General features: G+C 39.2%; 1 protein-coding gene across 1 annotated transcript in view; it reads right to left on the minus strand.

Annotated features, from left to right (window-relative positions):
- Nucleotides 1–921: 921 nt before the first annotated feature.
- LOC139973284 (nuclear receptor-binding protein-like) overlaps nucleotides 922–23504 on the minus strand; it is a 30436-nt gene continuing 7853 nt past the window's right edge. The window contains exons 3-14 of the mRNA XM_071979847.1: nucleotides 22478–22579; nucleotides 19069–19199; nucleotides 16548–16642; nucleotides 13510–13593; nucleotides 12627–12793; nucleotides 11828–11957; nucleotides 11216–11327; nucleotides 10765–10815; nucleotides 10405–10591; nucleotides 8953–9016; nucleotides 7530–7585; nucleotides 922–6800 (exon numbers count right to left, since the gene is read on the minus strand). Of these exons, the coding sequence (XP_071835948.1) occupies nucleotides 6702–6800; nucleotides 7530–7585; nucleotides 8953–9016; nucleotides 10405–10591; nucleotides 10765–10815; nucleotides 11216–11327; nucleotides 11828–11957; nucleotides 12627–12793; nucleotides 13510–13593; nucleotides 16548–16642; nucleotides 19069–19199; nucleotides 22478–22579 (1278 nt within the window). The 3' untranslated portion in view covers nucleotides 922–6701. The remainder of the gene's footprint in view (nucleotides 6801–7529; nucleotides 7586–8952; nucleotides 9017–10404; nucleotides 10592–10764; nucleotides 10816–11215; nucleotides 11328–11827; nucleotides 11958–12626; nucleotides 12794–13509; nucleotides 13594–16547; nucleotides 16643–19068; nucleotides 19200–22477; nucleotides 22580–23504) is intronic.

A 23504-nucleotide genomic window follows, 5' to 3' on the forward strand; every position in this document is an offset into this window, starting at 1 on the left:
ACTGCGATCATTCCAGGTTGTATGTGTATACCCCTTGGTACATGGTTGTATCTAGAATAATAAGTCTAACACACTGACTATTACGCCAGTTCATCAGGTGTAACACACACATCAGTAAGAAAACCTTAGCAGTTAATGACCTCAAATAGTTTGTTTACAATGCTTTAGAGATGTTGTCAAGGACAAACGTTGTCATAACATCATCCAAGATGCTCTTGTTTACATGAAGAACATTCAAGATACGTTTTAACGCTGTATATTTTGAAAGCCAGAACAAGGAAGCAAAAACCAATAGGTTCGGGTGTTTTCCCATTAGCTTCATAGCTCGCCAGTTCAGGCCTGCCTGTGCCATGTCACAATGTCCTCCACTTTGAAGTTATGCCATTCAGTTGCCACTATTCCGGGACTGGAGGCAGTATATCTGAAACTATGAATCAGGGGTATGTTTCTGCCCTCCCACCCTGCCCCCACCCACATTACTAACTAGGGATGCATGCCACAAGATATACCCTACAAAACTTCAAGTGTCCTTTGATGGTTACAAGCTGGGCATCTCAAAGGCACATACATACAAACATACCCATCATGAATGCAAACGTTACGAATATCATCGAAACCAAAATATGTCCACTATTTTTCTGCAACCGTAATATCAGTTATTATCACAGCCTTATTATCACAGGCATACATTTTTTAGGTCTATTTGAAGAAAAGTGCCCTTCAGTTAACGAAGGAATGCATATCAATCACATATATTCTACTCCTCGAAGGAAACATCTGCTATGAGTATTTGCGAGCAAAGATGTGGGATAATTGGGTGCATTGGGCATTCCACATTTTGAATGTACTCTCTGTTGGAGTAGCATGAAGAGAAACAATGAATTGTTCAAAACGGTTAGACAAAAATATAGGCACTAAAAATTTTTCTCGATTTATCATGGGTATATTATATGTTACAATTTTCTTACACCGTACAACAGTTAAGAGGGAAAAGAGAAGAAGACAGAAAGAGTGGGGAAAAAAATATGGAACAAAACATGAATGAGTAACTTGTAATTTTTTACATTGGATTTAAGGAGGAAAAGAATGGAATAATAATGCACTTTAAAGGTTATTGAAAGAAAAAATTACAATATCCAAAGAGAGAACTAGGCAAAAGACACTAATGTGTTAAGCTAATCTTACAAGGCTTCTAAGTTTCTTAAAGGAACCCACAGATGTTATGCCAACTCTCAAGAATTTTTCTTCCAATTATTATGATACAAATACTAGAGACTATTATAATACTATGGTGGATTCGAAACTTTACACTTCAGGACCACAAAAGGGGTGGGGAGGGTGAACCTTTCATCTTTAGGTTGATGAAAATATTGGCTCTCTAACTTGAACCATTCAACTTCTGACAATTACCTCTGGTCACTTAAGAAGACTACCTAACGACTATTTGAAGTTTTCTCCTCACCTATAGAAGAAACAATTTTTTCCCCCATTAATATAACAAGATTTTCTGCAACTTTTCAAACAAGGTATTCAAACAACCATTCTACCTGTACACAGGATCATTTTGATTAAGTGCAATTGATTCATGAAAGATTAAAATTTTAAATGATGCAAGATATTTAGCTCCACCAATCAGAGCATGACACTCCAAAACTAGAGTGTGGTTCTCGTTCATTCCTTTCATTCGAAGAAATGATTATACAATTTTTTAAGTGCTTTGGTATATGAAGGAGAATTATTAATATAAATCTGACTAAAGGGAAACAAGAGACTTGTGTACACAAAGTTGCAGTCAGTACATCCAACCTAACATCCACTACACCCTCAATCAAACATTCACAATAACATGCCCCCTACCCACCCCTCCCCCTTACCTAACATACTCTACCTCATACACAACCTACCCTCACCCCAACACAGTAAAACAACCTACTCACAAAACCCAACAATCCCTCCCTAAGCCTCCAATGCACTCCCCCACTATTAAACCCAACACAACACCCCCATGACCTACCTTACCCATGCCCCAACATAATCAATTACCATCCCAACAATAAAACACATCCCCCCACTAATGCAATACACCATCCCCTCTATACAACCTATCAGAAACTCAAGAAAGTTAACAAACCCTACCACCCACAATTCCAACAAAACTCTCCACTGTTATGGAACAACTCCCTGCTTCCACCAACCCACAGTACTCTCCACCAACACACCCAGCCCTACACTGATTATCACTAATGTTAAAACTGACCACAACGATAAACCAACATTAACTTGGATAATTGACATGCCCCAAATGATCACATGACCAACAACATTTCACAATTCTCTTTTTGAATATTTTTCTCTCTTAAAAATGCTTCTTGTAATTTACTACTAAAGTTACAGAACCTTGCTTAGCTTTTCAGGAGTGTCTAGGAGTTTTTTTTCATTAAAGAACTAATAACTTATTCTGTACCCAAAACTTTGAGGTATTTCTTCTGACCACAAAAAACATAAAGCAAGATGATAACAGGACTAGTCCCTCAAATGCTAAGCATAACAACTTCTATAAATTTGCTGCGAAAGTGCCCCACATTTAACGTTGGATCATCCTGATCCCTTCCAATCCAGATTATCCAGATGAAGGATTATCCCCATCTGATATCCCACCATTCAGCTGGTAGGTAGACTTATCACTCCGTGCTCATCATAGCACTTTCTACAAATCTGTTGCAAAATTATTGAATATTAATCCCTAGATTATCCTCATCCTCTTTAATCCAGAGATTGAGGATTATCCCATTTTGACTACCCACCAGTTGCCTGACAATTTTACTGATCACTTGTAGCTGTTCATAGCATATTCTACACATCTGCTGCAAGAGGATAGAATATTAAACCATTGATTATCCTGATCCCATTAATCCAGATTATCTCATCCTGATTCAATATCCCACCAGTTGTAACTGTACCCATTGTACAGTGTATATGGATCATTATCATGGCCAGCTACACTTTCGAATAGGAATTTGGATTCATTCATGTTCTGAAATCTGTTCGGACCTCGTTATTCGTTCTGACCAGTGTTCTGACCTCTGGTCCTGACTTTTTACACTGGTCTTGAGAGACATCAAAACTTTTGTTCAATCGCACCAACAAGAACTGACTTTTTGGAAGTGCAGCATATGTACTTTGGGCTGACAGTAGAGCAAAACAAACGAAGGAAATATTTTTGTGCTCGAGACTGTTTCATGACTGCTTCACTTTGTGAATGGACTAATCCAGAATTTCTCACTTTCCAGTAAAATAGTTAAATGTTAGACACCTCTATAGACCATGTCTACACCAAGAATTTAAACCCATATCTTACTTTCAAAGCACAGTTCACACTTCTTCAACCTAAAAAGTAAGGAATCGTTGATGAAAGCGACATTGCCATAGACAAACATGTGGCATAGAAGTTTGACATACTTTGGCCACACGTTAAACCCAGCACAAAAGAGAAGATCTGATGAAATTTTCAACAAAAAAAGTTTGAAACTGATGAGCAAAACAAAGATCATACATACATGAAAATGAGGTATATAGATATTTTCCAAAATGAGTAAAAGTAAAATGGAAAATGGAAAAATTCAGGATAACAAAACCAACACTAGAAAAAAACACAAAAAAAAAAACACAAAAAGGTGTAATGTACTGAAACCTGGCAGGGTGAGAAAGTAAGTAATTTAGTTAAACATAATGACAAAGAATTGAATTAATCTAAACAGAACTACAAACAAAAAACACTAATCAGATTTATGGAAATCAATAAAGAAATTGAATAGATTCACAGATTTTTTTTCCCCTTCCCTCCTTTTCCAGGGTAGTGGGTTGTTAAGATGTATCTGATACATATTGGAAAATGGCATAAGAAACTGCCAGTTCACTTTTTTAAATTATGCAAAATTTAAATTTATGCAAATTTAAGTTACAAATACTACCTGACACAAAGAGAATGTTAAGCTTTGTCTGGATCTATCTTCATTGCTTGTTCTGTTGCTGAGAAATTTCAAAACTAAAATTTCTGATTTTTTTTTAATTTTTAGAAGAATACATCAATGTGTAATGATTTGTGTTGCCACCCAACACAGTAGACATCCCCAATAAAATTTAATCATTTCCTGTTTTTTCTTCCATTTCTCATCCTCAGCAGCAGAACAAGCTATCAAGATAGGAGTTGAACTTTTACTTTTCTTTAAGCTGAAAATTTTCCCCGTATTGCCTATTTTTGGGGTTTTCCTCAACTTGATAGATTTTTCTATAATCAGGAGAGTTTTGGTTCCTTTCCTTCAAGATCGATTTATTTGAAAACTGGGTAATTTTTAAACCTTATTAATTTCTGTCCAATTCAGAGAGTGCTCATTAGTTAATGTCACATTCTGCTTTCAGAAAATGCTTAACGATGAAACCTGTCACTGTTATCAACTTTATAGCCTACTCAAAACCGAAACGGAAGAGTTCATCCATGTGAGGCTAGAAATTTACTGTATTACATACTTTTTTCAACTTTATAAACTCTGGTTTCCCTTTAAAGCAGTGAATTTTGATAGTACTTTATCATCCCGATGGTTCCCCTTTAAGCCCAAAGAACAATTTTGTGATAACATGACACTTTTCGATACACAACCCTTATAAGCATCACCATTCCAAATTAATGATCTACTGCAACCTGAAATTAAAGAAAAGTAGATGCCATTTAAGATCTTAGATTTTATACAGGCTCCCCCCCTCGTTTTCCACACTCCCCCCTCCTCAACCTTATCACCCATCCCAATTGGAAGAAAGAAAAAAACTGAATGAGCTGACTGTCAATTCAAAGTAATGCCTACATATGAAACAAATTGTGCCCTTTTAGGTTAGGTCCAGCCTAAACTACTTCCCCATGTACTAGTTAGTACTTAGTACCGTCACTTCACAAACTTGGATTTTCTTCTCGTGTTTCATGATTCAAAAGTTTGAATGTGCAAGAAAAAAAAATCAGGTTTTAAACTCTCGTACAGTATATCCTCCAGTCAACATAACAGATGGTTACCATGACAACCATGCTGATTTTCTTGTTGGCACTTCACAAAGAGTCAAATCAGACAGTTCCACTGATTTTTTTAAGGTTAAAAAAACCGACGTAAAGTGGCACCAAATGGGCCATTAAGCTACTACCTTGGTGGACTATTGCCCATCGATAAGGCCAATGAATGGAAGGAGTAGCTGTTTTCTTTCCAAATCATCTAATCAACTTCAGCTTTGCTATTCATCTTTGCATTTGAAGTATCGTTACCGAGCACTAGTTTCTTATCCTACGTCCCTTCAACAGTATCATACAGGTGGTCTCTCTTTGAACAACTCTGTGTAAAGTTAACACATGTTCATAACCAACCCCCTGGTGAATAAAATAAACTTGAGGACCCACCCCTTCACTTCAAAGTCAAGTTTCATGACTGGACTGAAGTTAATTTGAATGCCCACTGGTCATTGCTACCATGGAGACGGTAACCGGGTAACAGCATGTCAACTGGTTCCAACTCCTTTATTCCTGGCTTTATCCATTGCTTGATAGTTACAAGATACCGAAACGCCTGATTATTACACAATCCACTAATTATGGTCATAATAATAAAAAATCATCATTTTATACCTTGCCCCAACAGAGATATTTATGAAAACAGAAGTTGTACAGATAGAGTTGTTTCTTGTTCTTCATGTTACATCCCTCTTTAAGTTTGCTTCAGTAACCCTTTTAGATTGATGCATGTTATAAAGTAGAATTGTAAACAAGTCCCTTTTCATTTTATGGTCATGTAAAGTCACTCCCTGATCTTGTTCAAGAACACTGGATTTGTTTTGAATCACGAAAAATTTGAAAGTTAGTCAAATTGAGAGTCACGACTCGTGACAACATCCTCACAAACAAAGAACTGTTAGTTGTCAAAGACAGTCACAAAAATCTCTACTACCACCAAATTTGATTCTGCGTTAAAACCAAATTTGGAATTCAGCTCACGAAATAAGTGATATTCCATGTGGCTCACGCTGTTAACTACAATCAAGTCAGCTCATGGATTCAACTGAAACAGTATTTAAAGCTACCTATAATGTATGGTGACAGATGTGAACGGCCACATAGATCTGTGGACGTCTGTCAATAGACTTCGATTACATTGTAACTGAGTAGTGCATTGGATAGCAAGGGTGAGGCCTGGCTAAAGAAGAGAACAAGTTTGCATGTCTGACAATTAGTTTGGAACAATAGCTGTAACACTATCACAAGTATTTTTACCACTAAATATTGATCTTTCACAACACTGTATATACTTTCCACATGCTACAATAAAACGCTTCTTTTACAAGCCATTGACATTTAGCATCCACATTGATCACTATGATCAAACACCATTAAAGCAAGCATAACCTTTCCAAGACTTTCACTTTGTGCTTACGACATGCTAAGAAACTGCATGAAAGAGTTGCAACAAAACTTGTTTTTGTCACAGAGCCCACAAAAAAAATCCACCCTTGACATATCACCAAGGGGGAAGAACCATTCCACGAGCGGGTTTGATGAAAGTACTGTGCACCTTCTCGGCCGTTATACGAGGCTGCTTGACATCGAAGGGCTAGACAAATCGACACGAAGAGACTGCCAAATCGTCAGCTGATTTGGCCTAAGTTATTGGTCATGTGGCCCGAATCATTCCAGTGCTTGCTGGAAATTGTCCGGAGTGGAAGTTCCGTAGCCTCTCTTCGATCATGCTTGAAATCTGGTCTTTATCGCTCTACAAGAGGGAGACATGAAAGGACCGATGAAATCAATCAATTGAAAAAGGCGTCTTTAGTGGCATCGGTTTGCCATTGGTATTTGGTTTCTGTAAACTGTAACGGAACTTCTCTCTCTCTCGTTCAAAAAAGAAAATTGTCATGGACTTAACTAGCCCCCCACCCCCTTGCCCCTTTACCCTCATGCCCTGATAATTGTGTCCAAGATTCATTATTGTTGTTCATTTTGTAAGCATACGGATAGTTTGGATACCATATGCAATCTAATTTTCTGTAGTGCTCACTTTTGTTAGTTTTGCAGAGTAGAGAAAAGTTGACCATTAATTGCAAATTGTTGCAACTCTAGCTACTGGCACTGCAAATTGCACAAACCTTTATCCAAACTTAGGCCACAGGGACCTTTTACACACCAAAGGGCATTCTCAGCAAATATGTTGAAGGTGACTGCTAGCTTCAAACACACTTTTCTCTATCTTCTGCACTTTCTTTCTAATAATGGAATTCTCTGAATTTCAATGCAGTTGAAGGAACTTTACATTCGAGTACCAACCAAATCAGTAATTAAAGAAAGTCTCCTTCTACTTCTCTATCTATTCTGTCAACAAATTCTTAGCATGTACAAAAGTGTGTAATTTTTTTTCTTTTGTTGAGAAAAGTATCAAATCACAAGTGGAATCCTGGCAACATTATGAGAATAGTAAATAAAGAGGATTTTCCCCAATGCATACCTTATTGATGAAACCAAAGTCAACAAGCTCATCAGCAAGATCTTGTGGTCTGTCATCTGTGGAACAAAAGAAAAATCTGTTAATCAATATCGAACATCCATGATTTGTGAAATGTATCGATTGATCCCAAGGGTTAAAAGGGTATTCAGGGTTGGCTGAAGTTGAATCACATACGTTAAAAACCACATCCCTATAGGGCAAAGATATGGATATTCCAATTTGCTGATATTTTTGTGAAAGTTAATGGAAGTACTGAGGCGTAGCTGTTGAATAATAACTCGACAAACAGTGGTTTCATTGGTCATTGTTGCAATCAACAGATGATTTGTCATGGTTTACATATTAATGTCATTGTATATGTTGAATATTTATAATGCCTCATGATTATGTTACATGTAGGTGTTGAATATTCATTGTGCTTACCATGTGTTAGCTGTGTACACGCAATCTTGTTGCTTTCATAGAACAGTCATTGTTTCTGTTGGATTGTCCGTCAGTGTTCCTTTAGTTTGTGTATTGTTTGTTTACTTCAAGAAACGGTTACAACATGCATTACACAATTAGTCATGTGACAAATGTTCAACACTGGACGGATGAAGAGCGCACCCGACAACGGTTTTCCGCTTAACAAATGTCACTCATTCAGATCAAAGGCAAACTACTTTCCTAAGATTGGTTAAATTTGCTAATATTGGGCAGAGCTTGTCGTGAATCGCTGCACACTGCCAACTGTCAGTCTGAAAACGCTACATTTGAGTTTTCTCAGCTTAAGACGACTGCGCGACTATCTATGGAAACACATGCACACTGCCGGACTACCTAGGAAACACATGCACACTGCCGGACTACCAATGGAAACACTTGCACACTCCCAGAGTATCTATGGAAAGACATGCACACTGCCCAGCTATATATGGAAACACATGCACACTGCTGGACTATCTTTGAAACACATGCACACTGCCGTACTACCTATGGAAGTATATGCACATAGCCGGACTATCTATGGAACCCATGTTCACTGCCTGACTATCTATGGAAACACATGCACACTGCTGAAACACATGCACACTGCCGGACTATCTATGGAAACAAATGCACATAGCCAGACCTTCTATGAAAACACATGCACACTGCCGGACTATCTATGGAAACAAATGCACACGGTTGGACTATCTATGGAAACACATGCACATAGCCAGACTTTCTATGGCAAAACATGCACACTGTCCAACTATCTACGATTTGCCATCATTATGATAGTCCAGTTGAGTCTGGTAACGCTCAGTATAGCAGTGTGCGGCTGGTTTAACATGACAGGAAAGTTATATTCTGTTATTTTTTTCTCATTTCTACTGGTTTGCTGACAGACATCGTTCAGCTGAACATGCCCATCCCTAAAGTGTCCTGAATATTTCCTTACCTTTGGAAATTTCACAGCTCAGCTCTCTTCTCATTTTGTCGTCCATCCGTAGATGGATTTCCAGCTGTCGACAAACAAAAAGACAAACATTCTATACTCAAAATGTATTCCAACGATGTCTTCGCACATTGAGAAAGCAAAAATACTAGCCGGCCCATAGCAAAATATCATAAATTTCATTTGGTCACATATTAGAAATATAGAAGGTGAATATCCAAACAAGTGTTAAACAACAACCTGATAATCATGTTTTTAACTAATGCGTCATTAATAGTCAAAGACAATGAACCAAGTAGCAATGTACATAAACTGGCAGAGTAAGACCACTTGGAAAACTGACGGTGAAATTATAACAAATTTTAAACGGCGCTCCATCAAAGAAATTGCTGACAAGAATCGCCACCGGTTCAGTCACTGGAACGACGGAATCACATTCCCTTTTCAACATTCCTTTGCTGTTTCAAAAAATTTTACACGGTAACAGCAGTTAATTGCTGAAGCGTACAGAATGACAGTGATGGATCCAGAAATTTCTTGGAAGATATAACCCCTGACAGAAATGTGGTTTGGTAGATAACCAAATATCTACTGAAATAGCAGGGAATAATGAAAACATCAGTGAAAGTGAGAGCATGTTAGCGCTAGTAATTCTTCAGAAGAGGGGGCCAGACCCCCCACCCCTTCCTTCACCCCAAATGCATTACACACTTAGTAGGCATGAGGGAAATCATTAGGTAGAGACACCTCTTTGGCCAATTTATTAAATCACACTTTAGTAGAAATAGCACTGTAACCCAGATTGACTTAGCCAAAATGAGAATAGGCCATTTCCAGCAATTCGAACAATGACCGACCTACATTGTGACCCCTTGTCTTAGGGAGGGGATGAGGAAAGGGGGAGGGAGGTTCCAGCAAAGGGGAGGGAGGTTCAGGAAAAGGGGTGTTTGTTTCTTCTTCTAACTAATGTTTAATCTTGTGTTGCTTTCACTGGTCATGGGAGGTGGAAGGGAAATAATAAGGGAAATGTGGAGTGTTAGCTCAGTGGTTAACGCCTGTGCCTTACAATCATAAGGTCCCCGGTTTGAGTCACTCCAAGGTCAATGTATGTCGTCCAGTTACAGAGTTGTTGACAATTGACAATTCATAATCATGGACGTTAAATATGAATGTAAGGGACTGACTTTGGTCAGCTTGCGGCTTTGATTAGCCAATGAGGCTTCTCGCAAGTTCCTGCTTGCAGGAGGATCTAAAATACATACATACATACATAACTGTAGGAAACAAGAAGAAAGGCAAGTGACCCCCCCCCCACCCCCAAGAGGCATGTATGCCAATCTCTCCCTCCCGCTATTCCACTCATATTGTCTCATTATTTCCAACGACACTTTCATCGTTTCATTATTATTCAAAAATAACTCTACGATTTGATGCAAACATTTTCATGGTGGTCACCTGATATAGATCTTCTTGGCCAGATTTCACGTTACAGTTCATCTCTTGTATATGCCTGCTCTCCACGTCCGACGGCTCCGGCGTCTCGCTCTTCACCGACTCGGCCATCTCTGGAGACTGCGGGCGGTTCTTCTTGGTCGGTTGTGGACGTGGGAGTGCAAACGCGGTCAAGGGATAGACACCGTTCCTGAGATCGACAGATGAGCAACAGTGTGAACGTGACATTGAAAGTTTAATAACAAAAAGTCCAATTATGAAATGGAAGGAAAAGTTGGACCAAAACACAAGTATAAAAATTGGAAAAATACTGAAACTAAGAAGTAAAGGATGTTAACATTCCAGAAGATTTTCAAAACTTACTCCACATCCTCAAGGAATTTTTCAAGTTCAAGGGCTGGGACTTGTGATAACCTGCAGAAGGACAAAGTCAAACAAGTGGTAAATTATTCAGTCTATAGGTAACGTTGTTTCCAGATGATGACAAAAAAGGCCGTCTTCAATTTAAAACAGTTGAAATTATACTTTTGGCTGGAAGAAGAGACTATTGTAGAGCTCTATCAATGGCAATGAAGATAATTTCACAGAGGAATAGCAGAATCTTTCAATTCCACCTCCCCCCCCCCACACTTCCTGCACTTACGTGCTGTGTTAACGGACATTGATTCTTAGAAGAGTTGCTCGTCAGTTATGATCACCTGACACCATATTAGCCAATCGGAATAAACAGTACATAACTGACAAATGAATGTTCAAAACTCATTGATCATGATGAAAACAAAGTCAAGAAGAGATAATTGGTGATATGACTTACTTCCAATCTACACCCTTCCTGCCATCCTTATGCGATATGCTTGCGATGACCCTCTCTCCTAGCTGATCCTTGGTCAGCGCCTTAACCTCAGATTCAAATTCAGCTGCTACACCTAACAAAATAATAAGCAGTAGAAACGTCAGATGCTATACCTAACATTGCACAGAAGATCATTATACATAATCATTGTAGTGACGTAACTTCATTGACATATAAAGGTGCAATTTTCAAACAGATGTAAAAGTGATATATTTATTTAGCATGCTCGGTTTCTCTAAAGAGGGGGGGTAATGGGAACATTGCATCTCCCCCATATCATTCTCAAGGGAAATCCCCTTGTGCCCCTACCCTCCTCCTATTCTCCACCTCTTTTCCAAATCAGAGTTGTTAAACATATCTATGATTTTGCCATTTCAAATTTTTTTTCCCTCATTCTTTTTATTTTGATATTTGTGTGTATGAATGTACTGTTGTTGAATAATCTGTAATTATATTCATAACTATATGTCCGTGTCTACCAACATGTTTTTTATGTAACTTTTACTGCACTGTTAAGGTAGACCTTGAGTTCCTCTAATATTTGAAAGACTCAATGATTTGTCAGCAACTTACTTTCTGTGTCAACTATACAATGAGCTGCAAGTAGTTTCAGTGAGTGGACTTCAAATAGAACTGGTTGGAGAAGTAAGTCCCGAGCCGTAGGTCTCTTAGTCTGATCGCTCAGACACTTTCGGATGAAATCCTGTAAAATAGATCAAAAGAAATTAAAAGTGCAAAAGATGTAGCTCAATGAATGAGGTAAAGGCAAGAGAGGGAGGAGTTGGGGGAGTGTTGGGTAGGAGTGTTGGGGTAGGGGTGTTGGGGTAAGTGTGTTGGGGTAGGGATGTTGGGAAAGTGGTGTACAAACACAGTTGCAAACAGTCACTGTCTCAAGCTTTTTAAATCCCCTTAATCTCTTCAAGATATTTGCTTTCAGTCTGTAAACAATAATAATTAATCCGATTCAAGTATTGGGGGGGGGGGGAATATGGGGTTTGGATGTCTTCACAGAGTTATTATTTCACTTTTGTCCCTCCCCCATAATTGTTTCCCTCGGTAACTCAGACTCATCCGACCATGTAAACAATAATTAAATCTGAATCAAGTATGGTTGGGGGAGGAGGAAATGGGGGGTAGTGGTGTCTTCACAGAGTTATTATTTAACTTTTGTCAATCCCCCATAACTGTTTCCCTCTGTAACTCAGACTCATCTGACCATGTAAACAATAATTAAATCTTACCAAGTATAGGCGGGAGATGGGGGGGGGGGGAGTTGTGGTGTCTTTCCCTTTTGTCCCTCCCCCATAATGGTTCCTCCCGGTAAGCCAGACTCATCCGGTATGCCAGACTCATCCGACCAGGTCACACTCACCCTTTGGGAATCGTCTTTCAGCCCTTCCACAGCCTGTAGGACAGCTTCTCGTGAGATGCATTTCTTCTTAGTCTCCCCGTTACCTTGGATGTCCACCACCGCCATCTCCAATGCACAGATACCAAAGGCGTAGATGTCCACGCCGATGGTGACCTTCTCTTGGTTCACTGCAACATGAGAACACAAATAAAGACTAGAGTAACTGATCGGTGAAAGGAGGTTTTAGTTTTTTGTAAGGAACAGGGTACCGGCTTGTGGTCGTCTACGGTGGGGATGGGGAGGATGATTTACGTACAGGCAGGGGGAAGAGGTTTACAGACTGTGCTAATTATTGCCAACGTTATTAGATGAGATGAAATATATATGGAATGAATATTAACATACACCAATTGAATTAATTCTCAATATCTGATAGCCAAATGCTGCATCAAATAAAAACATTGTTAACCAAGTGCAAAGATGTAGCTATAGCATATACAGCAGTAAAGCTGCTATAGTTCACACACAACACTTAATATTTCCAAGATATATAATAAAAGAAACACCCATGGTTTTTGAGCTTGTTACTATTCACTGACAACACCATGATACACAATATATGTGGGAACAAAACACCTTCTATCTCTCCTTTTAATACCATTAAACCTTTTCAACATTTTGTTTTTCTCCTAATGGTTCAAGTCTTCCATTCCTTAGACTCTTTGAGGTGGGGGGGGGGGGAGAACAGGGGTGGTGGCAGCAGTGTAAAAATATTAACCCAGTTGTGAAACTGTATATTAGAAAGTATCAGCATAGATTGGAAACAGGGGGAAGTAAACAGTTGAAGGAGGGGGGGGTGGGGTGGGAGGAAGGTGGTGGGACAGGGAGTATAACTTATTCTCACCGCTATATTCAGGAGCCAGGTAATGCATGTTTTTCTGCTCTTCTCTGAATGTCTTTACGTGATTGTTAATGGCGTCTGGCGCAACTGAAGAGGAAATGGGGGGAATAAATGTGAAATATATTGCGAATAACAAAATTAACATGATAAAGACTGTAATTGATAAAACATACTTGATCTTTCCTGCATTACACTATCATTTCAACAACAGATAGGTTTATTATCTACCATTGCTGTAGAAACAGATTACAAGTACCTTGGGAAGCATCACATTTTGAAGCAAAAATCAAATCATTTTGAAAATTATTATGGTAGTTTGACTTTATATTCAGATGTGCCATAAAGCTGTTATTTTGAAGTATATTTTGACCTGGAATACGAGAACTGATACGTTTATATTGCAAACTTGTAAGTACTGTAAGTAACTTACACTCAGTCAATTAGACAAATATGCTGTACATATCTACAGTACAGTTTTACAGTAGAGAAGCAGACACTGTTAATGTAATCAATGGCACAATAAGGGTACAGAGTGTTAGTTAATGGTCATCACATTTAAGAATCGAAAGAATAATAATACTAATCCCCCCCCCTTCCTCCCTTCTCTTCTTCCCACCATCACTTGATGTATATAACACAGCACCCTTCACCCTCCCTACGGTTCAATACCAACATATGTTTCTTAGTGAGCTTCATTTGTGTCATACTGTCTACAGAAGCAAATAAGTTAAATACTATTTCCCATCTGCAACCTGTCCAGTCTTCTGACTTCAATCCCCTCTATTGCCCTCACATTCCCTTCTACCCCATCTCGCTCCTACTACCCCCGTCACTGTCCTTCTATCCTCTTTCCCTTCTACCCCATCTCTCTCCTACTACCCCCGTCACTGTCCTTCTATCCTCTTTCCCTTCTACCCCATCTCTCTCCTACTACCCCCGTCACTGTCCTATTCTCTTTCCCTTCTACCCCATCTCTCTCCTACTACCCCCGTCACTGTCCTTCTATCCTCTTTCCCTTCTACCCCATCTCTCTCCTACTACCCCCATCACTGTCCTTCTATCCTCTTTCCCTTCTACCCCATCTCTCTCCTACTACCCCCGTCACTGTCCTTCTATCCTCTTTCCCTTCTACCCCATCTCTCTCCTACTACCCCCGTCACTGTCCTTCTATTCTCTTTCCCTTCTACCCCATCTCTCTCCTACTACCCCCGTCACTGTCCTTCTATCCTCTTTCCCTTCTACCCCATCTCTCCCCTACTACCCCCGTCACTGTCCTTCTATTCTCTTTCCCTTCTACCCCATCTCTCTCCTACTACCCCCGTCACTGTCCTTCTATTCTCTTTCCCTTCTACCCCATCTCTCCCCTACTACCCCCGTCACTGTCCTTCTATTCTCTTTCCCTTCTACCCCATCTCTCTCCTACTACCCCCGTCACTGTCCTTCTATTCTCTTTCCCTTCTACCCCATCTCTCTCCTACTACCCCCATCACTGTCCTTCTATCCTCTTTCCCTTCTACCCCATCTCTCTCCTACTACCCCCGTCACTGTCCTTCTATCCTCTTTCCCTTCTACCCCATCTCTTTCCTACTACCCCCGTCACTGTCCTTCTATCCTCTTTCCCTTCTACCCCATCTCTCTCCTACAACCCCCGTCACTGTCCTTCTATCCTCTTTCCCTTCTACCCCATCTCTCTCCTACTACCCCCGTCACTGTCCTTCTATCCTCTTTCCCTTCTACCCCATCTCTTTCCTACTACCCCCGTCACTGTCCTTCTATCCTCTTTCCCTTCTACCCCATCTCTCTCCTACTACCCCCGTCACTGTCCTTCTATTCTCTTTCCCTTCTACCCCATCTCTCCCCTACTACCCCCGTCACTGTCCTTCTATTCTCTTTCCCTTCTACCCCATCTCTCTCCTACTACCCCCGTCACTGTCCTTCTATTCTCTTTCCCTTCTACCCCATCTCTCTCCTACTACCCCCATCACTGTCCTTCTATCCTCTTTCCCTTCTACCCCATCTCTCTCCTACTACCCCCGTCACTGTCCTTCTATCCTCTTTCCCTTCTACCCCATCTCTCTCCTACTACCCCCGTCACTGTCCTTCTATCCTCTTTCCCTTCTACCCCATCTCTCCCCTACTACCCCCGTCACTGTCCTTCTATCCTCTTTCCCTTCTACCCCATCTCTCTCCTACTACCCCCATCACTGTCCTTCTATCCTCTTTCCCTTCTACCCCATCTCTTTCCTACTACCCCCGTCACTGTCCTTCTATCCTCTTTCCCTTCTACCCCATCTCTCTCCTACAACCCCCGTCACTGTCCTTCTATTCTCTTTCCCTTCTACCCCATCTCTCTCCTACTACCCCCGTCACTGTCCTTCTATCCTCTTTCCCTTCTACCCCATCTCTCCCCTACTACCCCCGTCACTGTCCTTCTATCCTCTTTCCCTTCTACCCCATCTCTCTCCTACAACCCCCGTCACTGTCCTTCTATCCTCTTTCCCTTCTTATGCCCCAATCTCTCTCCTACCCCATTACTCTCCTACCCAATTGCCATCCTTCTACCCCCTCACTGTTCTTCTATCCTATCTCTCCCTTGTTGTGCCTCCATCCCTCTCCTACCCCATTGCTCTCCTTCTCCACCCCCCCTCTCCTACCCCTCACTGTCCATCTACCCTCTCTCTCCCTTGTGATGCCCCCATCTATCAGCTACTCCATTGCTCTCCCTCCTTCAACCCTGTCACTGTCTTCCTACCATATCTCTCCTACCCCATTGCTCTCCTTCTACCCCCCTTACTGTCCTTCTACCCTCTCTCCCTTCTTATGCACCTATCTCTCTCCTACCTCACATTACTCTCCTCCCCCCCCCCCCACTGTCCATTTACCATCTGTCTTCTTTCTTCTGCTCCCATAAACGTCTTACACCAATGCTTTCCACTAGCTTCTGCTTTGCATAATCCATGGAAGGCAGATACATACAATACAAATTGGCAGTTTTTGACTCAAAACAGGAAATTAATACTGATGGCGCATCCATTACTTACCACAGCCTATTTTAATCAGTCCATTATGCTGGATGAAAATTGTGTCTGTGGTCAGGTTACCGTGAACGATCGGAATTTCGCAGGAATGCAAGTAGCTGAAAATGAAAATTCAAAAATAAATAGCAAAAGAGGAAGAGGTTTAATTACAGTGAATCAGAAATTAACAGGAAGCTACTACAGTATACTGTCAATTGAAGTCAAAATTTAATTAATTGTCTTCATGTGACAAAAAAAAAGGTGCTACTTTGTCCGCATATTGTGATCTAGAGTATGGAAACTGACATGAGTATTGTATTATCATAACTACTGTTCTGTTAAGTTGAAGAGTGGTGTGAAGACTAGGAAGCAAACACTGTTACCATTTTCATCTACCACCAATACAGGGCAAATTTTTCTGGGTGGTCCTCTGGTCATACAAGATGACTGAATTGCTGTTTGGACGACCAAAATCAGCTTTGGAGGGTTTTCCGTGGAGGACTGGTGTGTACACCAAGTTTAGATTGCATACCCCTTCAGTGGCTAAAATGATATGTTGATATCGCCCTCTATCACTTTGGAGATACCAAAATAAAATGAAAATATTGGTTGGCCTATGATCCACCTGATGGGTAGTTATACTGGCTCAAAGCTGGTGTTCTATTCACCAAACTTACACATCTCTCCTGCAGTGTATATATTGGTGTTACATTCACTCAACCTACACATCTCTCCTACAGTGTACACATATTGGTCATTCTTTGTTATTTTGTCTACAATTTTTCGGCCAACCAAACTTGCTGCTCGAACAACCAAAAAGTCAGAATTGGTTGTCTGAGAGAGAGAGACAACCAGAAAGAAAATTCCTTAAATATTTTCTCTGCAATGGTTTTGTTACGTGAATAAAACCTGGCAGGAAGCTACTGTGTCTATTAACGTCGAGACCTAATTAATGTCTTTGCGGTTCCTCACATAGCAGGAAGTTCTCATCAATTGCCCCTGGAGACGAAGAGTGGGGAAGAATTCACAAAAGCTTCTGCTTGTGCCCTCTAATCCACTCATTTATCTCTGACATTACCTTTCCTTCTTTCTTTTTTCACTCATCACAAATATAACAACAATAACCTAATTCCCATCTGAAGCGGTTGAATAAGTCTTATTGCTAAAATGACGCATTACCATTTAATACAAAGTTGAATGTTTACAGTCTTGTATGAAAATAAGGCCTTCTCACACCATTTTACATTGATCAATTAACCCCTGATCATTGCTAACACCCAAGTGTTGTGCACAACTCAAACAGTTGCTCCCAGGTGATTTCTCCCCTGGGGTACTTCCCAAAGGGTGCAGCCACAGACAAGCGCAAGTAACTACTGTATATTTACAAGTTACTTCGTAAGTCCCCACTCATACACCTGGGGTGAAGAGAGGTGATGGCAGTTAAGTGCTGCATTGCACAAGGACACAACTTAATGATCTGGCCAGGAATCAAACCTACAATCCTTAGTGAAGCGTCGTAGCTATTGGAGTAGAGCGCCACCAATTTTTAGCTTTACTTTTTGGCTTCATTTTTTTATTGCGATCTAGACCATGATTTGGCCAGCTCAGGTGAGAAGCATAAAACCGAGAGTTGCTTGTGTAGTTGCACCTCGAGCGGCGGTTTTCTTTCACTTTATACATCAACACTGATAGTAATTTGATTAGTTGGATACAGTTGTGAACTTGCATGTACTTGTGACATAACAAACCCCGCTTACTGGATTGCCAACTCGTGTTACATGGCGATTTGTAAGCTAAAGTCTAAAGTGCAGGAGAAACTTTAATAAACACGAGTTGGCAATCCAAAAGCGGAGTTTGTTATATGTCATGAGTACACTTAGATTACAAAGCTATTTGACCACAATTACTGCAACATTTCCAGAGTGTGCAAGCTGGTCCTAGGTACACAGATGCCAACTAAATTCATGAGATCATCAAACATACAATTTATTCAACAGACAACTTTCTGAGCTATTACTGTAGCATAAATCATACAGTTATTAAAAGCAAATCGATTTTTTTTAAAGTGTTTTCCAACATACACTGAAGCTAACGGCCTTCATTGTAGCAGAATTTTGTATCAAATGACATCGAAAAAATGAAACAAAATCTTCAAGGATAATAAAAATGTTTAAATGACTGCATACAAGTGAACCCTTTCCAACGTCTTTTACCTCAGATAAAAACAAACAACAGAGTGGAAATGGGCAGGGCAAAGGGAGATTGTTGTCAATACCATATAAATGATGCCCTTATAGGTATCAATGGCTTTACACAAAACACGAGGTGGGGGGTGTAGGGGGCAGTTCACAATGGAACCAGGCCCTGTACACATCACGACACTAACAACTATCACCACTATTTATATTGAATTTTCTCAAAGAGACAAAATATGTCAAATATAGATTGTTCTTCAGTGAGACACGGTAACCAATGCCCTTCATGATCCCCTCACCCCCTCCCTCCCCCCAACCTGCTGTTATTCCAGGCCCATTTTTACACCGACCTTAATGCAGACAGTATCTGTGTGGTCCATCTTTTCCAAGACTTCTCTTGGATTTGGTGCATGTCTTTCTTGACCCTCTTCAAGAATTGTTTCAAGGACCCAGATGACATGTACTCTGTAATAAATATTACCTGCAAAAATCCAAAAGAGAAATATATATCTATGTTGTGAAACACAATGGCATGTCGACCTTAAGATGAGTCTTAATCCACGGACAATGGCTTTCCCGGAAATACTGTAGACGAACCAGGGGTGAAGTAATCTCTGAGCAATTCATGATTTCACAACAAGTGTTTCACAACATTGATGGTATACAATATACAGTAGACATCACATCATGTGATAAATATATTGTACACTGTACACGTTATTTCACGTGCCAAGTAAAGCACGGCCATCAAAGATTGAATTGAAACCCCCTCCCCCTCCCCCCATCAGAATCAGATGGTACAGGGGGGATTTGAATGAGTAAATTTTGCCTAAAACAAGCAACCTTTCTTTCAATTTCAATTCAATTTCAATTTCTTTATTCCAGTATAAATGATAACATTTATAAATAGGACACATAAAAGATGATACATAAAAGACGTAAACATGTACAAAAATGAAAGCATGAACAAAAACAAGAAATAAGATAGAGGATTAGAAGTTTTAAAGATTAAAAGGATTATAACAGAGATTCTAAGAACCCATTTTGAATATAAATGGCTGCTCTGTAGATAAATGAGTTCTTAAAAAGCATAATTCTAAAAGATGGCAAGATAGTAGGATTACGTAGATTGTACCTGCTGGTTCTATTGCACAGAGAGATCAACTCGGAGTGAAGTGGGTGATCTTTAGAACTATGTATATTCTTAGCTAGTCTTATGAATTCATTTTTAGCAGCAGTGTTTACTTTACCAACAAGGCTTTCATAGTCGAGATTAAATATTTTGGAGCAGTATTTCAAGAAACTTCTAATTCTTTTCTTGTCCTTTTCAAGTAGAAAGTGATACCAGACAGGAACTGCATACACAATCACTGGCAGAATTGATGAGTTGAAAACCTTATCTCTTACATTAGAATGAAAATAAGGAGTAATATATGCCAGTTTTCTTTGGTAGAAGTTATAACTTGTCTTTGAAAAGCAGAAAAGTTAAAGAACCTACAGTATGCAAATGATGAATAAATTTGAATCCTTGGGCAAGATACACCATACTAAAAGAAAAGTTCAGAATCTTTTTTCCTTAAAAAAAAAATTAGATCCAGGGATCAATTCCTTAATCGCTATATCAGACAAAAATCAAACTCAAGAAAGATCACATTCAAATGAATTATGGAACTGAAAACAGAGTTGACATCAGATGGAATACTTATCTCTGTAATTTGCAAAAACAATACAAATTTTACTAAAATTTTTCACCAGCAACAACACCCCAAGTATATATACTATAAACAAAACATATAAATTATAACCTAACATTGTGAAAGTAAATAACAGTTTAAATCCTAACCAAATAACAGACGTTAAGTGGAGCAGGGAGGGTAGATGATAATGTGAGGAGGATAGATAAGATTTCTCCATCAATGAACTGGTTAGTTTTCACTTTTGTCCGACAGCTCTAGACAATATTCGTCACATGGAAACATGACTGCTGTTCTGCCTAAAACCTCCCCTCCCCCAGACCAACATCCTTGTTCACTTGTGAATACAAATACAGTAATTGTTCACGATTTACAAGAACATTAAAAAGGACTACTGTATGTGGATTAGTGCGGTATGTCAGTAAATAACATGGATTTCATTCTGTGTTCCTACAAAACTCTGCCTACAACATAAACCAAAAGGTGAAATCCATTTTTCAAAACTTCATCACGTGACTTTATAACCCAACTGGCTTGTTCCACATGGTCTTGGTGCAGCTTGGTACGTAAACAAAAAACAACAATAGCAAAGTAAGAGACACCCAGGCAGATGGCAATCTTATAGAAACATGCAGGCAGCCAATTCTACAAACAATGGGTTCAATTACACCCCCATAATTTGAATCAGTCCATTAAAACCATCCAAGGCAAACTTTAATAAGAGCAAATCGTCCTTGAACTTAGAAATTCAAGTACTGTATTAACACATCAAATTTCATAGATGATATCAACATTTCAATCATTATGCGAGCATAGCCAGTCAATTTTTATTTCCATGGGATAGAAAACAGAAAATTTTACTATTACATGGAATGATTTAGTGTTCAAATTTTGTAAAAGTAAGTTGGCCTGACGTTTCGATCCAACAGGATCTTCTTCAAAGGCTCAATGACAAGTAACGGTAACAGAAGGGACAAAAACTCGCACAGAAATACAGACAGGTTAATGAGCATGGTGAACACAAAGAGATAAATGTAAGGGGATTAGTAGACAAGGGATAGAGAGAAGAAAGAAACCAACAGGGGAAGAGGAGAGGTAGGAGAAAAAACAGTGGAGGGACAAAGAGATGAATGTGGGAAAAGGGTAGGGAATAAACTGGAGAAGGAAAAAGACAGAAAGGTGTGGGGAAAATTTTTTCAAATTTTGTGTAAGAGTTTTGAAGGCTGTAAATTGTATCTCCTATACTGTACATAAAAGACTATGGTTTCTGTGTACAAAATCTGTGATCAATACATTGTTGCACTCGTATAGCAATTTACCCATTTGACATAACACTATGCGATGCAAATACTGGACAAATTATTAACCGGACTACAGGAAGCAATGGCTGTAAACTTGACCGACCAAAGTATTGGCATCGCCATCGCAGTCAGAATTACACATTAATTTACACATTTTACACATTAATACAGTATGTATATATGTGAGAGAAAGGTGTAAGAGAGAAACTTGTGTGTAATTCGCATATATTTACATGTATGCTAAACAGTTGACACAGCTTTTTTCCTGCATAGAGTCAACAAGAAATGGGACACTTTTCCTTCCCTAGGCTACAACAAAAATTTCTCTCTCTGAAACGTCATAACTCTTCTAAGACAAGAATCTTTTAATCTCTCACCAAGGGTTATTTTTTTTATTTTTTTTATTGTTGTTAGTCTCTGTTTTTTCTTTCAACATAAAAGAAAAAAAACTATTACATCTGTTTGCTTGAACTCTGATTTGATTAATTTAAGTTTGTTTCATGTTTTTTTTAAATCCCATGTGATGGCTTTCAAAAATGCATCATAAAATGAACTTTGTTATAATGTGTGTTGTGGTACATAAAATACTCATTAGCATATAATTTTACCAGAAACATCTGTCAGGATATTCAATGACACCTGTGAAACATGTCAGTATTATAATAGTTTTAATGTGTTTACTTGATTCTATGATGCCGCCATATATCTTGTTACCTATTTACTTCTGAAATCATTTGTACATACAAAATTGACTTTAAACTTACCCTTGGTTTCTCTGACTTTGTGTCTGCCCAATATTTGTAGAATTTAACGATGTTTGGATGGTCGAGCTGTATCAGATTATCAAAGACCACAGCTATTTTCTCCTGTAAAAGAGATGAATGAAATTTCAAAAAAAATACATTTGTGCATCTTACCTGAATGGTAATACAGATACAATAGATCTATAGGCTAGGCTTACTTAAAATACTAATGTGTAAACACATAGAGGGTGATCCTTGGAGCAAAACTGCACAGGATAGTATCATGATGATACACAAACATTTTCTATGATACTTATGCAAAGTTGGTTGTGGTTGAGCTGGAAGGGGAAGTGGACTTTTTTGTCATCATACAATAATATTGTAGAGAGGATTAAAACACAAGCGGATTCGGACAGAGGAAAATCCAGACAGAGGAAAATCCAAACCAAGAATGAGCTATAGAACTTTCTCAGGTAGAGAAGGTAGAGAACAGTGACCATAGAAGGTCATGGCGGGGGGGGGGGGGGGGTGGGGAGGAATGCAAGAATGCAGCCAGTTGGAGGCTAGTTAAATCTGAGTGTACAGTATAGGAGGAGATAGGTAAGACAGGAATGTAGTACATTTAGCAAATGATACCGTATGAGAATAATACAAATGTTTTATGTTTTTTTTTAACTTTCCAATAATTAATGACAAACTTTATTGTTATTAGAAGCTGAAGCTATTGGTACATCCACAGTACTGTACTTCCAGATTTCACAGCATTTTTTAACGGGATATAAATTTGTGTGTAGAAAATAGCCATGAAAGTCCTTGGCTGTTCAAAAGGGTAAATTTACTTTCTCTTACATTAAGGTCATCCCTCAGATTGAAATTCTGGTTGACTACACAACCATCAAATTATTGCACACACTGCGTATGTATGATTCACTGCATGAATCACAGCCGACCTCACAAAGCCAACAGTGTCTGACTCTGATGTCATCATGAGTATTATGGCATAACATGCACATCAAACATACTTAATAAAGCTACAGGAATATTCTAT

This window comes from Apostichopus japonicus, chromosome 9 (genome assembly GCF_037975245.1).
Source record: "Apostichopus japonicus isolate 1M-3 chromosome 9, ASM3797524v1, whole genome shotgun sequence".
NCBI classification, from domain to species: Eukaryota; Metazoa; Echinodermata; class Holothuroidea; order Aspidochirotida; family Stichopodidae; genus Apostichopus; species Apostichopus japonicus.